Source organism: Mustela lutreola, chromosome 2 (genome assembly GCF_030435805.1).
Source record: "Mustela lutreola isolate mMusLut2 chromosome 2, mMusLut2.pri, whole genome shotgun sequence".
Lineage (NCBI taxonomy): Eukaryota > Metazoa > Chordata > Mammalia > Carnivora > Mustelidae > Mustela > Mustela lutreola.
In genome coordinates this window covers 47,064,941-47,083,491 of record NC_081291.1, presented here as the reverse complement: position 1 = coordinate 47,083,491, position 18,551 = coordinate 47,064,941, and the positions used below count along the sequence as shown (strand labels likewise).

At 43.1% G+C, this 18,551-nt stretch overlaps 1 protein-coding gene across 6 annotated transcripts in view; it reads right to left on the bottom strand.

Annotated features, from left to right (window-relative positions):
* Window positions 1-18,551, bottom strand: part of ITPR1 (inositol 1,4,5-trisphosphate receptor type 1) — a 326,972-nt gene that overhangs the window by 183,877 nt on the left and 124,544 nt on the right. For 3 of the 6 annotated variants that reach the window (XM_059161557.1, XM_059161558.1, XM_059161561.1), the window contains exons 6-12: window positions 14,907-14,993; window positions 12,187-12,345; window positions 10,144-10,242; window positions 9,003-9,086; window positions 8,747-8,893; window positions 4,127-4,222; window positions 2,617-2,661 (exon numbers count right to left, since the gene is read on the bottom strand). In XM_059161557.1, the coding sequence (XP_059017540.1) occupies window positions 2,617-2,661; window positions 4,127-4,222; window positions 8,747-8,893; window positions 9,003-9,086; window positions 10,144-10,242; window positions 12,187-12,345; window positions 14,907-14,993 (717 nt within the window). The remainder of the gene's footprint in view (window positions 1-2,616; window positions 2,662-4,126; window positions 4,223-8,746; window positions 8,894-9,002; window positions 9,087-10,143; window positions 10,243-12,186; window positions 12,346-14,906; window positions 14,994-18,551) is intronic. The other 3 variants (XM_059161559.1, XM_059161560.1, XM_059161562.1) reach the window with 1 other exon arrangement.

Below are 18,551 nucleotides of genomic sequence, written 5' to 3'. Positions count from 1 at the left end.
ACTTTAAAATAAGCCCTGACCTGATTTTGGCTTGCGACACACAGCTCAGCTACAGGCTGGCAGTTCGATTTCAGACCTGCTGGAACACTGAAGAAAAATTAAAATTGCATGGAGTGCCTGTATCTGGACTTGGAACCGCAAGACAGCGGCTTCACATTCTTTGTGTGCAGTCGGCGTTTGCCACCTAGTGGGAGGAAAGGCACATGTACAGCAGGCTGCAAGACGAGAGCCAGCCTGGGATTGTCCTTTCTCTCCCTCTGGCGTCAAGAATGCAGCTCATGGGTGCTGCTAAATTGAGAAGAACAAGCTCAACAAGTTAAGTAAGATTCTAGGCAGAGATTCCTATAGGCACTGGATGCCAGTCTCGGGGATGTACGTGACCCACGAGCAGAACAAAGTTTCCTCTCCCATGCTTTCCCAACTCCAGCTTTCCTGCTCAAGTTTCCCAGCCTACAAGAAGGTGAGGGGTATAGGACTCTCCTAATGCTAACACCTTCCCCAGAGAGGCAGGAGCTGGGCCGCGTGGCTCAGGGTGTCCATATGGGCCACTGGGCTCCTGGGGGCAGATCTCCAAATGAAGACCGCCACCAAGGCAACATCCAAAGCAACCAAAGCAATGCGGTCTAGATCTGCACCCACGCCTGCTGGCACATTCCACCACCGGGGCATGGAGAAGCAGGAGAAAATAGAAAGATGACTGAACTCTGATTGAACCAAGACAGGTCTGACGAGTTAGAACCATGCTCTGGTTCCTCATCAGTCCAACAAACATCATCAAATCTCCCCTAACTCCTTTCACACAGCTGCTGCGCAGTCCAGATGAACTCATGGATGGATGTAAAGGCACTAAAAATGCTAATGATCTTGTCCAACCTACACAAATGCTCCATGCTGAGCGCTTACTTTGGGCTGCGTCTTGGGTACCACAGCTCACTTGGGCATTATAACAAGCAGTTCCGCCACTTTTACAGAGGAGGGAAGTGAGGGCCAGAGAGGAAAATGTAGCTCCTTCAGTCCCACAGCTCAAGTAACTGGAGGGTCTGCTATTTAAACCCAATTCTGCCTCTCTTCCTGCCCTGCTTTTGGATCACTACATTCTTCCTCCTGTGCTACAAATGCCCAACCTCCCCACACCCATCAACAGGCCAGGAGGGCAGCCCCATTCTTCATACAGCTCAATGTTCAAATGGGGGTCAGGTCTCACGGGCAGAAGCCACAGCTCTCCTTCGAAGTCATCTCAGAGAGGATAATAATTACTCTGTGTTTCAGCCCAAATGGTGGTGCTACCGCCATTAGAGGCAAGTCCCACAGGGTCTCTCAAAGTAAAGAAGGTGCAGTGACAAGAAGTGCCCTATGGAACATGGCACCCCCACCAGTCCAAGCCTCTGAAGACCAGCCACGTGAACACTACACACCAATGTTGGGCAAAGACTTTACTGCACGCTGGCAAGAAGTCAGACCAGGTCAGTGCTCTCAACCTGCCGGGCAATGAGACAGGCAGCTCTCAAAATGAGCTCTGGGAGTAAGAGTAAGGAAGATAAAAGGTAGGAGCAGGACCTGCAGCGGCCCCCTCAAGAACTGGGAAAGACATAATCTCCTGCAGCAAGTCCAGGAACTCACGACATGAGTCCCTCAGCTAGCACGTCTCTTCACTCCTTCCAGAGCTAATATTGCATCCAAGCGTAACTGCAAGGTTCATCCTTTCCACAGAATTTGGACTTTCCAGAGACAACTGCATTCTGTCATCTCCAGCTCAAACCCCTTTATCCATGGATCCACTTTAAAACCTGTGAGCTCTTCCAGAATTTTATGCCCCGCCCCGAGTCAAAAAGAAGCAAGCTCAGGACCACGTACTATATTCACCAGAGATGATCACATGAACAAACCATGTCAGAGTAGCAACCACTTGCATTTTTTTAAAATCCTAAACCAGAATGAAGCACTGTATAAGAGAAGGGCTTTACTGAGAGCCGTCATTTCCATAGAACAGTACCACTGTCCTCTTTAACACATATTTGTGGACAATTCAACCCCCAAGTGCCCCCAAATCAGCATTAATTGGTTGTATGGCTTCTAAAGAAGGATTCTGTTGGCATTAAATTCCAAACTACATTATAAAGTCTACTCCTGAGTCTGCAGAAAGCAAGGACAGATGGTCAGACAATCGAGTGTCTACTCCAATGTCAGGAGCACCTTGCCTCAGGTATGACCTCCATCCTCTAAATGACACTATCCATCTCACACACTCATTCCCTGAAAAAATCTGGGCGAATCATAGATTGAGGTCAACAGCAATCGGATATTCATTCTTAAGGGGCCATCTCTGTCTCTTACCGAGGGGCATTCCAAGAGAGCATCAACTTCTGCAACTTAAAGGTGGAAACCCTTTGACTAAGCACACAGAAGGAGCATCATCACTGCTAGTCCTGGACCAATCAGAACACAGGAAGATATGACTGCCCTCAAGGGAAGCACAGAAGAAGACCCTCTTTTAAGGCATCCTATGGTTTCCCCTTCCCCATCACTCAATGACAAATGGAAGTTCTTAAATGGGGTTCCAGATCATTTGGCCTCACCCTACCAGATGGAGACAAGAAGGCTCTTGCTCATACTTACTGAGGGCTGAAACTCCAGGCATTCTTCCTCAAAGTCAGGGTCTACCTGATGAAAAAGAATCATTAGGAAATTAAAACATCCATTGATTTCTCCAGGACTCGGCCCCACTTGCAGGAGACTTCAAGGCCTGTGAACATCTCTGAACAGCTAAAAACTCGGCCCTTCCCTCTGCTCATGAGACCAGCATGCCACAAGACATATCACATGAATACAACACACAGGGAACGATCGACCAGTCACCAAAAGATGGCTCTCAAGTGTCGACAGAAGAACACAATGAGTTTACTAGCAAGGCAACAGTTACAACCCTGAGATAAATTAAAGAGGAGTATCCAGTCATTGATAATCCTGCTTAGTTTTAGACAGAAATAAAAAATTTATAGCCTCCGGCAAGACTTACACTCACTTCAGAACATAACAAATAATGCAACCACCACTGATCTTTGGCAAAACTTGGAATCAACATTTCTCACAGCTGGCTGGCTGGGTCTGTAACTCCTTACGGCTTCATTTTAAATTTCAACTTGGTCTTGACATTTGGTTTGTAAGTATTTTGAAATCACCATTTCTTCCAAGTATCAGGCATCTCCAGGATGAGGGGCTCAGTACATTTCAATTCAGCCTTCTTTGGGGTCAGCAGCAGAGGCAATACTGAATCACCCTGAAGATCTCTGAGCCGTCCCACAGCGGAATCGGACCAGCGGGAGGTATCCTTTGATGTACGACAAGAATCTGATATAAATATGTATCGTACATCTTCCAGCAGATCAGAGTAAAACTCAGCATCTGCCACACGGTAGGATGGCTCCTTAATTGAGCACAAAAATTAAAAAGTCAATTCCTCCTGTTCAGTACTGAGTCTTGCCTTTCCTCAAAAACCCTTTACAGACATTTAAGGAAAAGTAATTGTCTTTGATTTTTGGCATTCCTACAAGTAAAGATAATTCCCTGTCTATTCCAGCAGTGCTCTGAAAACCAGAATACTTGGTAAAGTTGTCTAATTCTTTATGTGTCTTAACGCTTCCAGCTTTACAACCATGTTTCACCACAGCTGAGTCTTGGACATTCATGTTAGGAGCAGAGTGGGTAGATAAGACATGGGGAGATCAAAACGTAAGAGCAAAAATTTTATAATCCTAAATCCCAGAGAAGCATTCTTTCCTTTTTTCTTTTTTTTTTTTAAATCTGCTCTCTTAGCAACTTTCAAATATACAATATAATTAACTACAGTCATCATGCTGTACATTGCATTCCCATGTCAGTATTATTTTCTAACTTATTTTCTCCCCACATCTTGATCAAATCCCTGTGAAGTACTAAAATGTGTTAATCATCTTTACCTTTTCTCATCTATAAGCAGAGAAATGAGGCAGGCAGAAACAGAAAAGCCGAAGGAAAGGCAAGGTGACTGAGCATCTAACTTCCCAATGGCCACAGATAAATGGAAGAAAAAAAAAAAAAAAGGAACGTGTCAGCCTTGAAAGAGAAAGACACAGAGGCTATTACTTACCTCTGCTGCTAAGTAATGCCCTGTAGCAAGATGCTTGAAACGGAAGAGGCTGTTCCAATATCCTGCTCCGCCCCGACATGGGTCATGTTGAACTACCTACAAGAGGAGGAATGATTACCAGAAGTGGAAAAAATGTCAACCCTTAGGAAGACAGCACTGAGACTTCACTCCTAAGTCATAGTTCAGGAGTGATATTTACTAGCTGAAAAAAATGAGTATCTTCCAACAAAGCCACTGCAAGTATCACATGTAATGTCAGAGCACAAACATACGAAAGTGTTATTTTTTTCCAAAGAAGAAATAGTCTCCCAGTTCATATGAAATGGTTCCACCAAGTTGAATGGCTTTCAGATTATTTGCTTTAATCATAATAAAGTAGAAGTTAAGATTCTACAATGCATCCATAAAAGGCATGACAAATAAAACTAAATTTCAGAGGAAACCGAAAGAATTCTGTACTTGTACTCGCGTGCTGAAACACACAGATAAGCCAGTGCTCTGAACTTGAAACTCACAGAGCCTGGGCCAATTTACCATAAAAATACATGTAAGTTCAACTTCTAGTCATGATGGAATAACTGGCAGTTGGTGCCATGAACAATTAAACACTGCACAAAATACATGAACTTGCTACAGACGACTAGAAAACTGCATAAAATACAGGAAACAACTGTGTTCCGCTGTTAGACAACGGGCAGTACACAACTGTGATCTCTGAGAAAGGGGAAACAAACAAAGTGATCTTCATGATTATTCCAGCTTTCTGCCTTAAGGGTCCTCTCTGGACGGTAGCACTGGGAAGAAGAATCCAAGCAGAAGACACCGATCTGAGTTGAGGAGATACATCAGAATTTAGGGAGACTAAAGTGGCATCAATTTATGGGGCCAGAATACAGAGCTACCCAGAGAAAAAGCTCCAGACAACTACACAGGAGCCCCCTTGAGCTTTTGGTTGAATACCAAGTTGCATATGTGTAAGGGGAGACCACACAAGGCCCAGTGAAGAGTGATAGGAAAGCTGTGAGTCCATTGTTCTCATTGTTCATTTGGGGCTGGGAGATGTTCTGACAGATTCCATGGAACACCTTGGACATTCTATAAAATGTCAGAAGAATTACACCTTAGTGATGGGGCCAAGCCAGCCCCCCAAAGAGAAAAGACTGTAGCACACTTGACTTAGCAAAGCTTTAAAATAAGCCTCCAAAGCATCAATCTGATACATAAGTAACATTACTGTGTGACAAAACAGAACTCAAAATTCTTTAAAGGAAGGTAACAGAATATAGGTACTCCATAAAATAGCACCACAATGTTCAGCATATAATCATGAAGCACTGGACAGATGAGAAGCAGGAGAATGTGACCCACAAACTCAGCAACCTGTCAGACAATATCAAATGATCCAGCATTTTTGTGTGGGTTGGTGGGGGGAGGAAACATATCTGAGACAGAATGAACCCAAATTTTACCATTTTGATACATACATACAGATTCAAGAAACTCAATGAACTCAAAGCAGGAAAACACACACACACATATACATACCTACACACACACACACACCCAAGGCAAATCATAATTAGATTAATGTAAATCAGAAATATCAAGAAAAATTGTAAAAGTAGCCAGGAATAGCATGGAGAAAGAAGGGGAAAATGAAGCGGGAGAGATCAGAAGGGGGAAGAACCATGAGAGACTGTGGACTCCGGGAAACAAACTGAGGGTTTTAGAAGGGAAATGGGTGAGCCTGGTGGTGGGTATTAAAGGAGGGCACATCAAAACAGGTACAAGAAATGCTATACGTGGTATTGGCTTCCTTTTTTTAAAAAGGAGCACTAATGATTCCAGAATCTGCAAGAAAAATATTAAAAAGGGGGAGACAAAAAAGGGGGGAACCCTCAATGTTTTCCTAGGATATGCAGGGAAAAACCAGCAGGAAACAATTTTTTAGGGAATAAGAATTAGACAGCTGTTTCTTCTCAGAAGAAAAAAGAGAGAGGGAGAAGATGTTCTGAAATGGATTTCTGAGTTAAGTATCTGAAGTTTTTAAAGTCCAGACCTTAAACACTCTCCACAAAAACTTGTGATCTTTAACTCATTTCTACATCGGTAGAAATGAGTAAGACATGGTGGTACCTGCTTGTTAGTTTACTCAAGTCAGCCTTGGTGACTTCTGCAGGGCTCGGGCTTGTTTTGGGGTGTGGGAGTTATGACAACATGTTAAAGCAAGATGCAAAAATGTTTGTCATCACTTGACAAAGTGATGTCAACTGTGCAAAACAACCTGCTCACAGAACAAACAGCTCCAATGAAATGGGTACATTAAGTTAATGAAATGATGGATTGCTTCTTCCTTTTTTCCTGTATTTTCAGTTTTCTCTTAGTTTCTACTTACTACTTTAAATTCACTTGAGAAGTTTTTTTGATTTGGGGTTTTTTGTTTTTTGGCAGTAGTATCCAAATCATGTGAAAAGTAGTTCTGAAAGACGTTTGGCTGTGCTGAGTACAGTGGTGACATCAGGGAACAATGACAAAGGTCTAGCTCACAAGGGGTTTCTAATCTAACAGGACTGATAGGGTCTCTATGTAGGCACTGACTAAAAAATTCCCAACAAGTGCTCTGGGTGTGGAGAGAAGGAGAAAAAGAGTAAGAAGAAGGCAGAAATTGAAAACTCTATACAGAGTCCTTTCATTATGAAAACTGTAGAAATTATTCTATACAACAGTCAAGATAAACCTAAGCACTGCAACATTCATGTTAAAAGAAACATAAGACAATTTTTTAAATGGGCAAAATATTGCAAAAGACACTTCCCTGAAGATAATACACTGATGGCAGATAAAGACATGAAAAAATGCTCACTATCATTCACCATCAGGGAAATGCAGATTAAAAGCACTAAGAAATCCCATGATGCACCTACTAAAATGGCTAGCGTGGAAAGGACGAACAATACCAAGTGTTGGTGATGATGTGGAAGAACTAGAACTCCCATACCCTGCTGGGAGGAACATTAGATGATATGAACACTTCTGGAAATAGTTCAGTAGTTTTGTTTTTTTTTTTTTTAAACATACACCCACCATATGATCCAGCTGTTCCATTTCTAGATAGTCAGCCAAGAGAAATTAAAGTTCACAACCATGAAGAGACTTGCGCACATTTGTAATGCCCTCCAAAGCTGTAGTTCTAACAGCCAAATGTTGGGATCAGCTCAAAGGTCCATCCACAGGTGAAGAGACAAATTGTGGTGTACCTCATGGGGAAACATTCCTCACCAACAGAAAGGAATGAACTACTGACATGTGCAACAACATGAATGAACCTCAAAATAATCATGCTGAGTAAAAAAAAAAAAGACCCAATCAAGATTATACACTCTCTGACTCCATTTATACCAAGTTCAAGAACAGAGAACACCTAACGGTGGAGAAGGAAGATGGAAGTCCAACCGCTGGCGACTTCTCTAGGAGGAAAGAAAGATGGTGCTGGAAAGAAGTTCAAGGGAGCCTTCTAGTTGCTTCTAATCTTCTACTTCCTGATTGGGTGCTGGTCGTGTGACTGTGTGTGTATGTAAAAACTCATCAACTTGTATACTTTTGACCTGTCTGCTATACCTCAGTAAAAACATGAAACCATTAGAGCAAGGGAGGAAGAGGAGAGGAGGCAGGCCAAGACAGAGAAATGCATGTACCCTAACAGCTGCAGTTACACGGAGAGAAGGGCTTTGGGGAGAGGCTAAGTCCTGCGGCTCAGGCTCTCATCCCCTCTGTCACCAAGCACTCATGCCATTGTCTGGGGGTCCCACCATTCTAGTCTCTTTCCACCTCCTCTCAATAAATGACAGGCAGAATCATTTATTTCCTCAAGTAGCAGAATCCTTTATCTCCGTAAGTAGCATACTGAATACTTTACTCTCCTGCTCAAAACTCCTCTCCAAACGCCCCTTCGGCCTATGACTTAAATCCGAACTCCTCACAGCTTGGATAGGTGCCCTTCAGGCTCCAGACTCCAAGCCCAGTTTCTGTTTCCCTTCCGTGCCCATCCTCTGCTCCCCACTGAACTGGGATGCTGAGCCTCACCTCATTGCTGCCTCATAGTCCCAACTGCATGCCACCATCTGACATGAAGTGACCAACGCTCTATGTATCTCTACCTTCAGAAATACACGCCGTCTCGTTCCATACCAGCCCAGATGCCACGTCCTTCACCCAACCTGAACTTCTCCCTCCCTCACCTCCATCCCCAGAGCAAGAGGAAAGTGTCTCTGGCCACATCGCCATCCAGTGATCTGGATGTCTCTCTATCCCATCCCTGACATGAGTCACCGAGGTACCCTGCAGAATAGACACTCAGTTACATATTGTTGGGACATATGAGCACGGTTGAGGAAGACATGGAAGGAAACGATGATTCAAGAGTAAGAAACTTCCAACTTCACTTGAGAGTTTGCTTCCCAAGTCGACATCATTTTTCCCCACAAGTGCACCCAACATCCTCCGGATGTGGCACGATGCACTTATTCATCTGTCATCCCAACCCATTTTCAGAAAGAGGTGAGCTTAAGCACTTCACAGACCCCCGAATGTTCTCTCTCCCTCTCCAGTCCCCACCCTTACCTCCACTTCCCACAGGGCTTTTGAACTCGTGGCAGATGTGGCGGACTGCCGGCCGGTGGTTCTCAGGAAGACATGCTGTTTCTTCCTGTGCTCATCGCAGGTGAGAAACTTCTCCTGCTCTGCATGGAACAGCCTTACCACATCACCCTAAAAAGTCAGCACATGGAGGGTTTAAGGACCATGAATCTTACCAGAGAACTTAGCTACTGCCCCACGAAGAGCCAAGTGCAGCCAGCCTGGGAAGTACCAAACTCACCCCCTTCAGGATGTCGTCTTTGTTGTCACTCCATTTCATGAAAAGGACTATTTTCCAGCTTGTATTGCAGTTGACAGAATTGACCTGAAAAACAAATACAGTTGTTTTTTCACACATCCCTCCCCACTGTCTTCCAGTGGGGAGTTTTCCAGCCCCAAAACTCCACATTACTGCCTAAGAGGCAGGGCTGTGCTTCCGCTCCAAAATCCTACCAATTCATACAATTAAGATCACAGAACTGCCAAATGAACTGGCCTGGCAGACATGTTGGGTAATAAAGGGTGCATTTCTGCCCATCAACATGTATGCTCAAAATGACTAAGGGTACCTTCTTCACAGCCTTCCTTCTGCAACTCTCCTGCTCTGCAGCCAAAAAGTAAAAAGCTCAGTAGAAACAAGGACCGAGAAATGTACAGGTACAAAGACTGCAGTGAACACATTCTAAAATGTGAATGATAATCACTGGCAACAGCAGCCACCGCTGGTACACTAAACACATGCCAGGCACTGGGCGAAGCACTAATATTCACGACTACATTCAGTCCTCAGCAACACGCTGAAAAGTGGTAAGGACCATCACACCTATTTCAGACAGGAAAACTAGTGCACAGGGAGATTAGGGACATGTACGGTAACTAGCCTGGAAATGCGGACAAGATCTTGTGATCTTGACCCATAGACAAATATTTATGTCACAGTCAAGTTACTGTCCTTTGGTCCTGGAATTGCCAAATTGGAGGCCAAGGAGATGTTTTGCCAAAGTCAACAAATCCCCATTGCCGGGCCACCGATGGCCTGTAGCACACCCGTCGGAATGAGCAGCCAAAGACATTCACCCAAGGCAAACAAACTGGAAAAAGGTGCCCATGTAGCCAGAAAAATGTGAAGAAGAGGCCCTTCTCTGGCTTAACAAATTAGGCAACAATCTCCCAATTATAGGAGGCTTAGTAAACTGAGTCATAGGGGGAGCTATTAGCCCTCCCCCAACCCTGATTCTAGGCCTTGGTTACTCCCCTCCAGAACAGGTATGCCGCCCTGAGTCACTAATAAGGTCACTTTCATCACGCACCTGCTGTGGCCCCCAGAAGCCCCGCTCCTGCGGCCTCTCCTTGCCCACAAGCCATCACGCGGTTTCCCTTACCTCGTTGCAGCCCGGGTTATCCACCAGCTGATGGCTGCTGGCATGTAGAGGCTGGCCGGCATTGACGGGGTTCAGTACAACCTTGTCACCAATGACCACCTGGAAAGGAAGAGACCAACAGAGCTTTTAAAAAAAGGGTCCGACGTCCTCGTGGAGAGCAGGTGGGGATGTTTAGACCACACCCTTGGATATGGTACATCCTCACCCATCACAGCCAAACACAGGCCAGGCAGTGAAGTCCCACAATCCCCGTCCAGTCCCTGGAGAAATACCAAGACTAGCATGGGACACCGCTGCCAAATGTGAATATCCCCCCTTTCCTATGTTAACAGAGATCTATAAAAAAGCTCAGAGTATTAGGAATAGAAGCAGAACATTGCCTGAAGGAAGTCTATTTTTAAATGAATAAAGCTATAATCATCTATATCTAAAGTAATGACTTTCATACTCTTTTTGTACAAGCCAGAATAAGAAATGCATTTCTATTATATTCCAGTTCATACCTACTTATGTGCACGTGTGTGTGTGTGTGTGTGTGTATATATATATATATAATATATGTATGTGGGTGTACATATATAGATATACATATCTATATTTACCTAAAACAGAAGTTACCTCCTTAAAACAATAGTTATCCTCATTATGTTTAGGACAGCCTGATACTATCTATTCTCCACTTTCTAAAATGATAGTCACAAGCCACTAAACCGATGGGAGTCCACAAATAGATCAACACGTGTTTGTAAAACACTATCCTACAAAGGATAATCAACCTTTCCATGCCATCATACCTTCTCAACTAAGGCACAACTAAACAGATAAGTTTAAAGAAGGTCAAGGATTTGCCAAATACGAATTTCAGGACAGAGCATCTTGCTCTTTTATTATGAGGGTAGAGGGAAGGAAAACCTAATTGATGGCTTCCTAAGAAGTAAAACTCATCTATTTTCAGTTTGCTACATTTGGGGAGGGCATACAATTAAATGTTCCCTAACTCCAAATAAATACACATACACACACACACATAGAAAGATAGATAGATAGAGATAGATAGAGAGAGATATGGACCTCAAAAAACCAAAACCTATGGTGAAAACTAAGCTCTACTGGACTTGTTCTTCTCTCCTCAGTGGAGGATCAATATTTACTACACACCATCTGGGAAGGTGTGGTCTGTTTCTACCTGCTTCTAGGATACAGCATATAACGTAATACATACCCCAGCATATAAATGAATACTTCACTGCCCAAAGCTTGCAAACTGAAATAGCAATATGAAAAACGGCAAAACTCAGTTTGAGATTAAAGCTAGCTGAGCATTTTGACCAGATTTCAAACTGTTTAAGGAACACATTTTGTGTTAGTAAGAAGCTACTATTGTCAAATCCTAACAAGGTCAGAAAAACAGCTTAATAGCATTTAAACATATTTGTTGTCAAGTCGATGCCCACATAATGACGTACTAATGCAGCTGACAACTACCAGAATGCTCTGAGTCACATGGACAAGGATTTTGGTGGCTTTATACCCCCCAAGCAGAGGAGCCAGCTGAGGACCAACCCCAGTCACTGACATGAGATGGAGAATCTGCCAGCTTACTGATAAAGGAACAACTGAAGCATCATCCTAAAATCCACTCTCCCTCCCTACTGTATCTAGTTATCTTCTCTTTTCCTTCTCTACTAACTGTATTTCCAACATAGAGAGGTGTTTCCATTCCACAAGTGATCTAGAATGACAGGGACACTGCCCAGGACATTTATATAGGATAGCTGTTTTCATGGTGAAGTTACTGAGGTAATGGGCTATTCATCCAATTTTTTCAGAAACTCAGTAGGAAAAACACAGCTACTGTATTTAGGTCACACTTCTCTCCAAATTTCCCTGTTTCCCAAACATTGGTTTCCATAGTGACTCCCTTCTCTTCATCCAGGATGAGCCTCTGGTTCCAACTATAAAATTCTCCCCATTGACTTGTATATACAGTTAGGGCTGGAGACTTGGCATGGGGCACTCCCCAGGCTGCGAATTTGCACTTACGCTGTCTCCGATGGATCGCAGCTTGTAAAACGGCTGAATATAAAACCAGGACCCTTCGTTTCCCGCCTCGTCCAAAGTCACTCTCATGGCGTTCTTCTCCAGCAGAGCCGGAAGCCTCTTATTCACAGTTAGGTATTTATTACTTTTCAAATGCAGGAGCTGAAAACCCACAGAGGAAATAAGGTGAGTGCCAGCAGGTCTCTGAATCTCTGTGATGTCTTCAGTCACAAAATATGTTTCAAATATTCCTTCCACCCCTGAGCTAACTTTAAAGTTAGAAAATCATCAACGTATCTGAGGCAGGGCATAATTGGAAAATAAGGAAGAGCAAAGGAAGAAGCAGAGGGAAGAAGAAATATTTTATTCCCCACCCCCAACATGGCCATGGACAAGATGGTAGTTGTTCAGGTCAAGTGCACCATCAGCAAGGATGAGCACACCATCTTTTAACAAGTAGGAGCCTAATCCCATGTAAAGAAGCTGAGGAATTGCAATCCGAACACTGCTGACCTGAACACGGAGCTGAGGGAAGGCACTTTTGAGCACAAGAAATAGTTGAAGAGATGACCCTATAAGGAGTAGTCATTTCATGTGGAATAACATGGCTGCTGTAAATTTCCACCTCCAACTGCTAAGTACTTTATTCTTGATTCTTGGGAAAACCAAAGATCTAAATAGGAAACAACTTGTCTCATAGTAGGTCTACACCAGGAAGCACTGATTAATGCCTCCCAAATTAACAGGCTATAAGAGAAGATGGAAGGGTAGTTGAAAGATTGCCCAAATCCTGGAGAAATATTAAGACCAGTATGAAACTGCATTGCCAACTGCCAATATCCCTTTTTCACATGTCAATAGGTACACTTTCTAGAACATTCCTAGGAGGTCCACATTCTTCTAGCAATTCAACAGCATTCTATCAATGCTTTTAGGGTCATGGGTCATGGATCATGAGTCTGATTTGTGAGTCCCTGGCATGCCTTGGTCATTATACACAAGGGGTAGGCAATGCCCTCTTAAGTCTCATCATTACTCTGGTGAGTGGCCCCTAATCCTCCACATAGCTGTCCAGGTGCTGGACTCAGTTGGTTTATAAACTGACATTACATAGAGATGGAGACAGATCCCAAGATCCAGGGTTCAAAGAAGTAATAGTAAGTAATATCAGCTAAAATATATTCAGAGCCTACTCTGGGACAGGTACCTCTCAATCATTCTAGAAAACTAGTACCATTATTATTCCCATTTTTGCTAGTGAGCAAACTGAAGCATGGGAACATTTCTCACCCCAAATCTCATAGTTATTAAGTCACAAAATCTGAATTGGAATATATGGGAGAGTTTATATTCTTAGCCCCTGTGCCTACCTTCCATCTTTAGTTCAAGCCATATTCTCTGATCTAACCACAGGAGGGAGTCCAGAATTTGAAGGCACTGGACTGACCCAGTAATAAAGCAGATATTGAACTCTGGACCCACCTGGCCCCTTGTGTCCTTTCTCAGTTGGACAGAACTTGAAAGGATGGTCAAGGGGGACTGGCAGGACATATCTTCACACAGATTTTAAAGCTACTTTACTATTGCAAAAAGCCAAATAATAATAACCCATTTAAACATAAAAGGTTGCTATTACCAATGTGGCAATTCTACTTTTCTCATGCGCTAGATTATCACTGCTTCACAAATAACAACAGGAAAGAATTCCTTTGTATCCAGTCAAGTTTAAATGGCAAGCGCTATCTTTCCAAAAGGTAAATAATAGAGCAGGATAACCAGATGGGTCAGGTCTTCAAAAGTTAGTAACTATTACCCTTTGTGTCCCTATCAAAATGACCCGGCAACTAGGTAAGTAGAAAAAGGCTACAGGGGTATCTGGGTGGCTCTGCCAGTAAAGCCTTGGACTTGGGTTTTGGCTCAGGTCAGTATCAGGGTCTCTAGATGGAGCCTCTGATTGGGTTCCGAACTCAGTGGGGAGTCTGCTTGAGATTTGTCCCCTCCCTCTCCTTCCCCCTCTGCTCCTCCCCTCCGCCCACCCCCACTCATGGAGACACCAGCTCTCTCTCTAAAATAAATACATAAATAAAATCTTTAAAAAGAAGAAAAGGAAAGGCTACATTTAGCACTGGACCTCCTCTCACACTATTTTCTGTAAGGAAAGACCCAGATAGATTTTCTTAGCAAACCCCACAATAGCTATTTCCTAAAGTGTGATTTAACCCCATGCCAACTTTAAAGGCACAAGGGATAAACAAGTGAACCTCACAATCTATGAGACAAGACATGAAACCTGTCAACAAATATTCTACCTGAAGGTACTGAATTGCAGTGATTGCCCCATGACCAGCTCTTGAACCAACAGATAAAAGGTACAGGGAAGCCAATTTTTACCCAATAGAGAGAACTTTCAAGGAAGGCAAGTGAAACAAAAGTGCAGCCGTCAGGCTCATTTCCAGATAGGGAACTTCCCACTTCAAATATTTGCACAGAACTTAAATTACCAACCAGAGGGTAGAGTAGTGGCTTCTTGCACTGAGAGAGCCAACTCAAAAGCCCAAGAATTCAACCCATATAAGAAGAAATGCTAGACCTTTTGCACCAGACCGGCTGTCTCCATGGGAGCCCTGTTAGAAAGCTGTCCAAACCCAATCTTATGTGTTTATTTTTCAGCTTTGTTCTTTGTAACACTCCAGCTCCAGAAGAGAAGAGTGGTCATGACCTACCTGGATCACGTTGCCATACTGGATTACGGTCCCCAGCAATTTCCTGTTTTCTGTCTCATTCTGTTTCTTTTCCAAGTCTGCAGCATGCTGTACATGGAGAAGGAAGACTAGTCACAAAGAGACAACAATGGCTTGTGTTTCTCCACAGTGATGCAAAACCCATGTCACCAGTTCATACGAGAAATGCAGAAATAAGCAAATACGTAAGCAAAATGAGCAAGGGGTTCAGGAAGCCATCCCACTCTGCCCTTCTTGGCTTTTTTAAAAATGTTTTCTTTTCTTTCAGCCATTCATGGACATCTGCTTAGGTTAAGATTACGTCAAAAGCTTATGTATTTTTGAGGAAAATAGGGTAGGGGTGGGAGAAAATTTGCATAACTCTTTTATGATTTGTAAAAGTCCTCTTTTAAGGTTTTGGAATAAAATAAAACTGAATTTAAATGCTGATTTTGGGTGACTTTTGGTTCTCTGTTCTGGGTAATTCCTGAGCCTTAGTTTCTACTTTTGTAAAATGAGGATAAAAATAGTACCTATACTCATGTACCATAGTGCCTGGTCACTGCAGCTTTTAATGGAATGCTGTTTATTATTATTAGACATTATTAAAATTTATTTAAATTTTTTAAAGATTTTATTTATTTATTTGACAGAGATCACAAATACGCCCAGAGGCAGGTAGAGATAGGGAGGAGGAAGCAGGCTCCTCACTGAGCAGAGAGCCTGATGCGGGACTCGATCCCAGGACCCTGGGATCATGACCTGAGCTGAAGGCTTTAACCTTCTGAGCCACCCTGGTGCCCCATTTATTTAATTTTTATAGTAGCTCCTTGAGGGGGGGTTGTTATCGCCATTTTAAAAAGAAAAAACATAGACTCAGAGATTGAAAGGTTTACTCGACACTATAATTAGTTGGATAGTAGGTACACAAGGAAATTGTTAATAATATCTACTTCTGTGTATACTTAAAATTTGTTTAATAATGTCTTATTTTGGGGTACTTGGGTGGCTCAGTTGGTTAAGGTCTTACTTTAGCTCAGGTCATGATCTCAGGGTCCTAGGATCAAGTCCTGCATGGGGCTCCTTGCTCAACGGGGAGCCTACTTCTCCTTTGCCCTCTGCCTGTTTTGCCCCCTGCTTATGCGCTCTCGCTCTCTCTCTCTCTCTCTCTCAAATAAATAGATAAAAATCTTAAAACAAAAAACCCACATCTGTACTGTGCTAGGGGAGCGCGCGCGTGCGTGCGCGCGCGCGCACACACACACACACACACACACACACACACGAGTATTACTCAGCCATTAAAAGAATGAAATCTTGCCATTTGTGACAACATGGATGAACCTGAGGGTATTATGCTAAGTGAAGGAAGTCAGACAAAGACAAATACCTAATGATTTCACTTACATGTGGAACCTAAAAAACAAAACAAATCAACCAGCAAGGGGTGTCTGGGTGGCTCCTTCAGCTAAGCATCCAACTCTTGATCTCAGCTCAGGTCACAATCTCAGGACCGTGAGTTCAAAACCCACGTTTAAAAAAAATGGACAAACAAAAAAGCAGAAACAGACCAATATATAATGACAACAAACTGGTAGGTGCTAGAAGGGAGGGGGCAAAGAGGAAGTGGAGTGGGAGGCGTAGGCTTCCAGTTACGGGATAAATAAGCCATGGGGATGAAAGGCACTGCATAGCGAAGAGAGTCAATGATGCTGTGACAGTGTTATATGGTGACAGATGGTAGCCCCACTTCTGGTGAGCACAGAATAACCTATGAACGTGCCCAGTCACTATTTTTACACCTGAAACTAATTTAACGTTGTGTGCCAACTATGCTTCAATTCAAAAATAAATAAAATATAATGATGCTGGATATTTTTTTAAAATATCACATCTATTAAGTAGCAGGGATAATCCTCAAACCCACATTTGGGTTAACTGCAAATCTATAGGTACAAAAGGGGCCAGCAGTCATTACTAGTCCAAATTTGGCATGCTCGGGAACCTGGGAAAACTGAAGACAGGGTTCCAGAAGAGTCTGCCAGGGCCATCAACCGGAACAGGCATTTTTATTCATTTACTTGTACACCTCAGAAAGTACTGTTATCATATTATAACAGAGCTGAAGGGGAACTAGCTTTGTTCTAGGCAATAAAGACATTGTTGTTCCAAGCTCTGTCCCCCAAACCTAGACTGGGTCAAACAGAAATAAATTAGCAGGAAGAAATCAGTATCTAATCTGATGGATAATAAAACCCTGGTGACCAGCTGTGCGTTTCAGAATAGTTCCCATTGTTCTCTTCCCAGAGTTTCCCTCTCCTTGAGGCCAGATGTCCCCAGATGCCAATGAGAAAATGGGTCTCTTTCCTAAGAACGGTCTCTATTCTTATAGGACATTCTGGGTTTGGCCCTGGTTCCACCACATACCAGCTTTACCATCTTGGCCAAGTTACTTAATCTTCCCAAGCGCAACTCAGCATTCTTGTTCACAAAATGGGGACAATGCACGGGAGATCAGAGAAAAAGTATGCCTGATATATAATAGGCATTCAATAAATTCTAACACTATTATACCACATCACGAAAGTTAAGAAATGTTCTAATGTTCTAATGATGAGAACTTCCACTGGTGAACTGGGTGTCTGGGTGGTAAAAAAATATTTCCATTTCCTTCAAATTCAGCATCTGCTCCATCTCTACCTTCAGTGTAGGTATTTTTAGGAAGGTACATCTTCTGACAAAAATAAGTTGCAGAAAGCAATCCTAAACCAAAAAGAAACCACGTTACAGGATGAAATGACCTGCCTCTGATGGTGCCGATCACTGTTAAGTCTCTCCCATCTGTCTCAGCCCTGTAAAACAATGGTCTGTTCAGAGACGTCCCTCCCTCTTTCTCCTGGAATCGGGTACCAGTCGGCTTCTCTCAGTTACCCAAGGATAAAAATCCACTGGGTTCAAGACACATCCAGAAATAATACCAGGACGGACAACATGACCGTCCCAGGCATCTGAACTGCCCTCAGCACCGAGCTTAGCTCTTCCTTCCCCTCTATCCACAGCCTCCCTACATTTCCTCCCACCTTCTGTTCTCCCTCGTTTCCTGCCTGGGCTGCACCCCTCCAGAGATCTATGAGTACCCCACACATTCTACAGGTAGTCTCCCAAACACAGCACTGGACTGAATGCACTTGGAAGGAAGGTTTAGACTTCTTAGAGAGGCATTTGTTCTTTCTGCTAAGTTGCTGTCTCTGTTAATATGGACAGAACATTCAAGAAAGAAAAAAATGTCCAAGTGGGAAAAATCATACATTCAATAAAATAAGACACAACGTTTTCCAATAAATACAGTTTTTCCTATACTCAGAACCTCCTACTGAAAGGACTCATCTTTAGTAATTCACAAGGCAGTGTTTCTTGAACTTAATGATATAAAGGCACCTAGGTGACTGTCAGTTAAGCCACTGGCTCTTGATTTTAGCTCAGGTCACAATCTCAGGATTGTGAGACTGAGCCCGGTGTCAGGCTCTGTGCTCAGCCAGGAGTCTGCTTGAGATTCTCTCTGTCCCTCTTCCTTTGCCTCTCTTTAAAATAAATAAATCTTTAAAAATAAATAAATACATAAATAAATGATATAAAGGTTACAGTTTA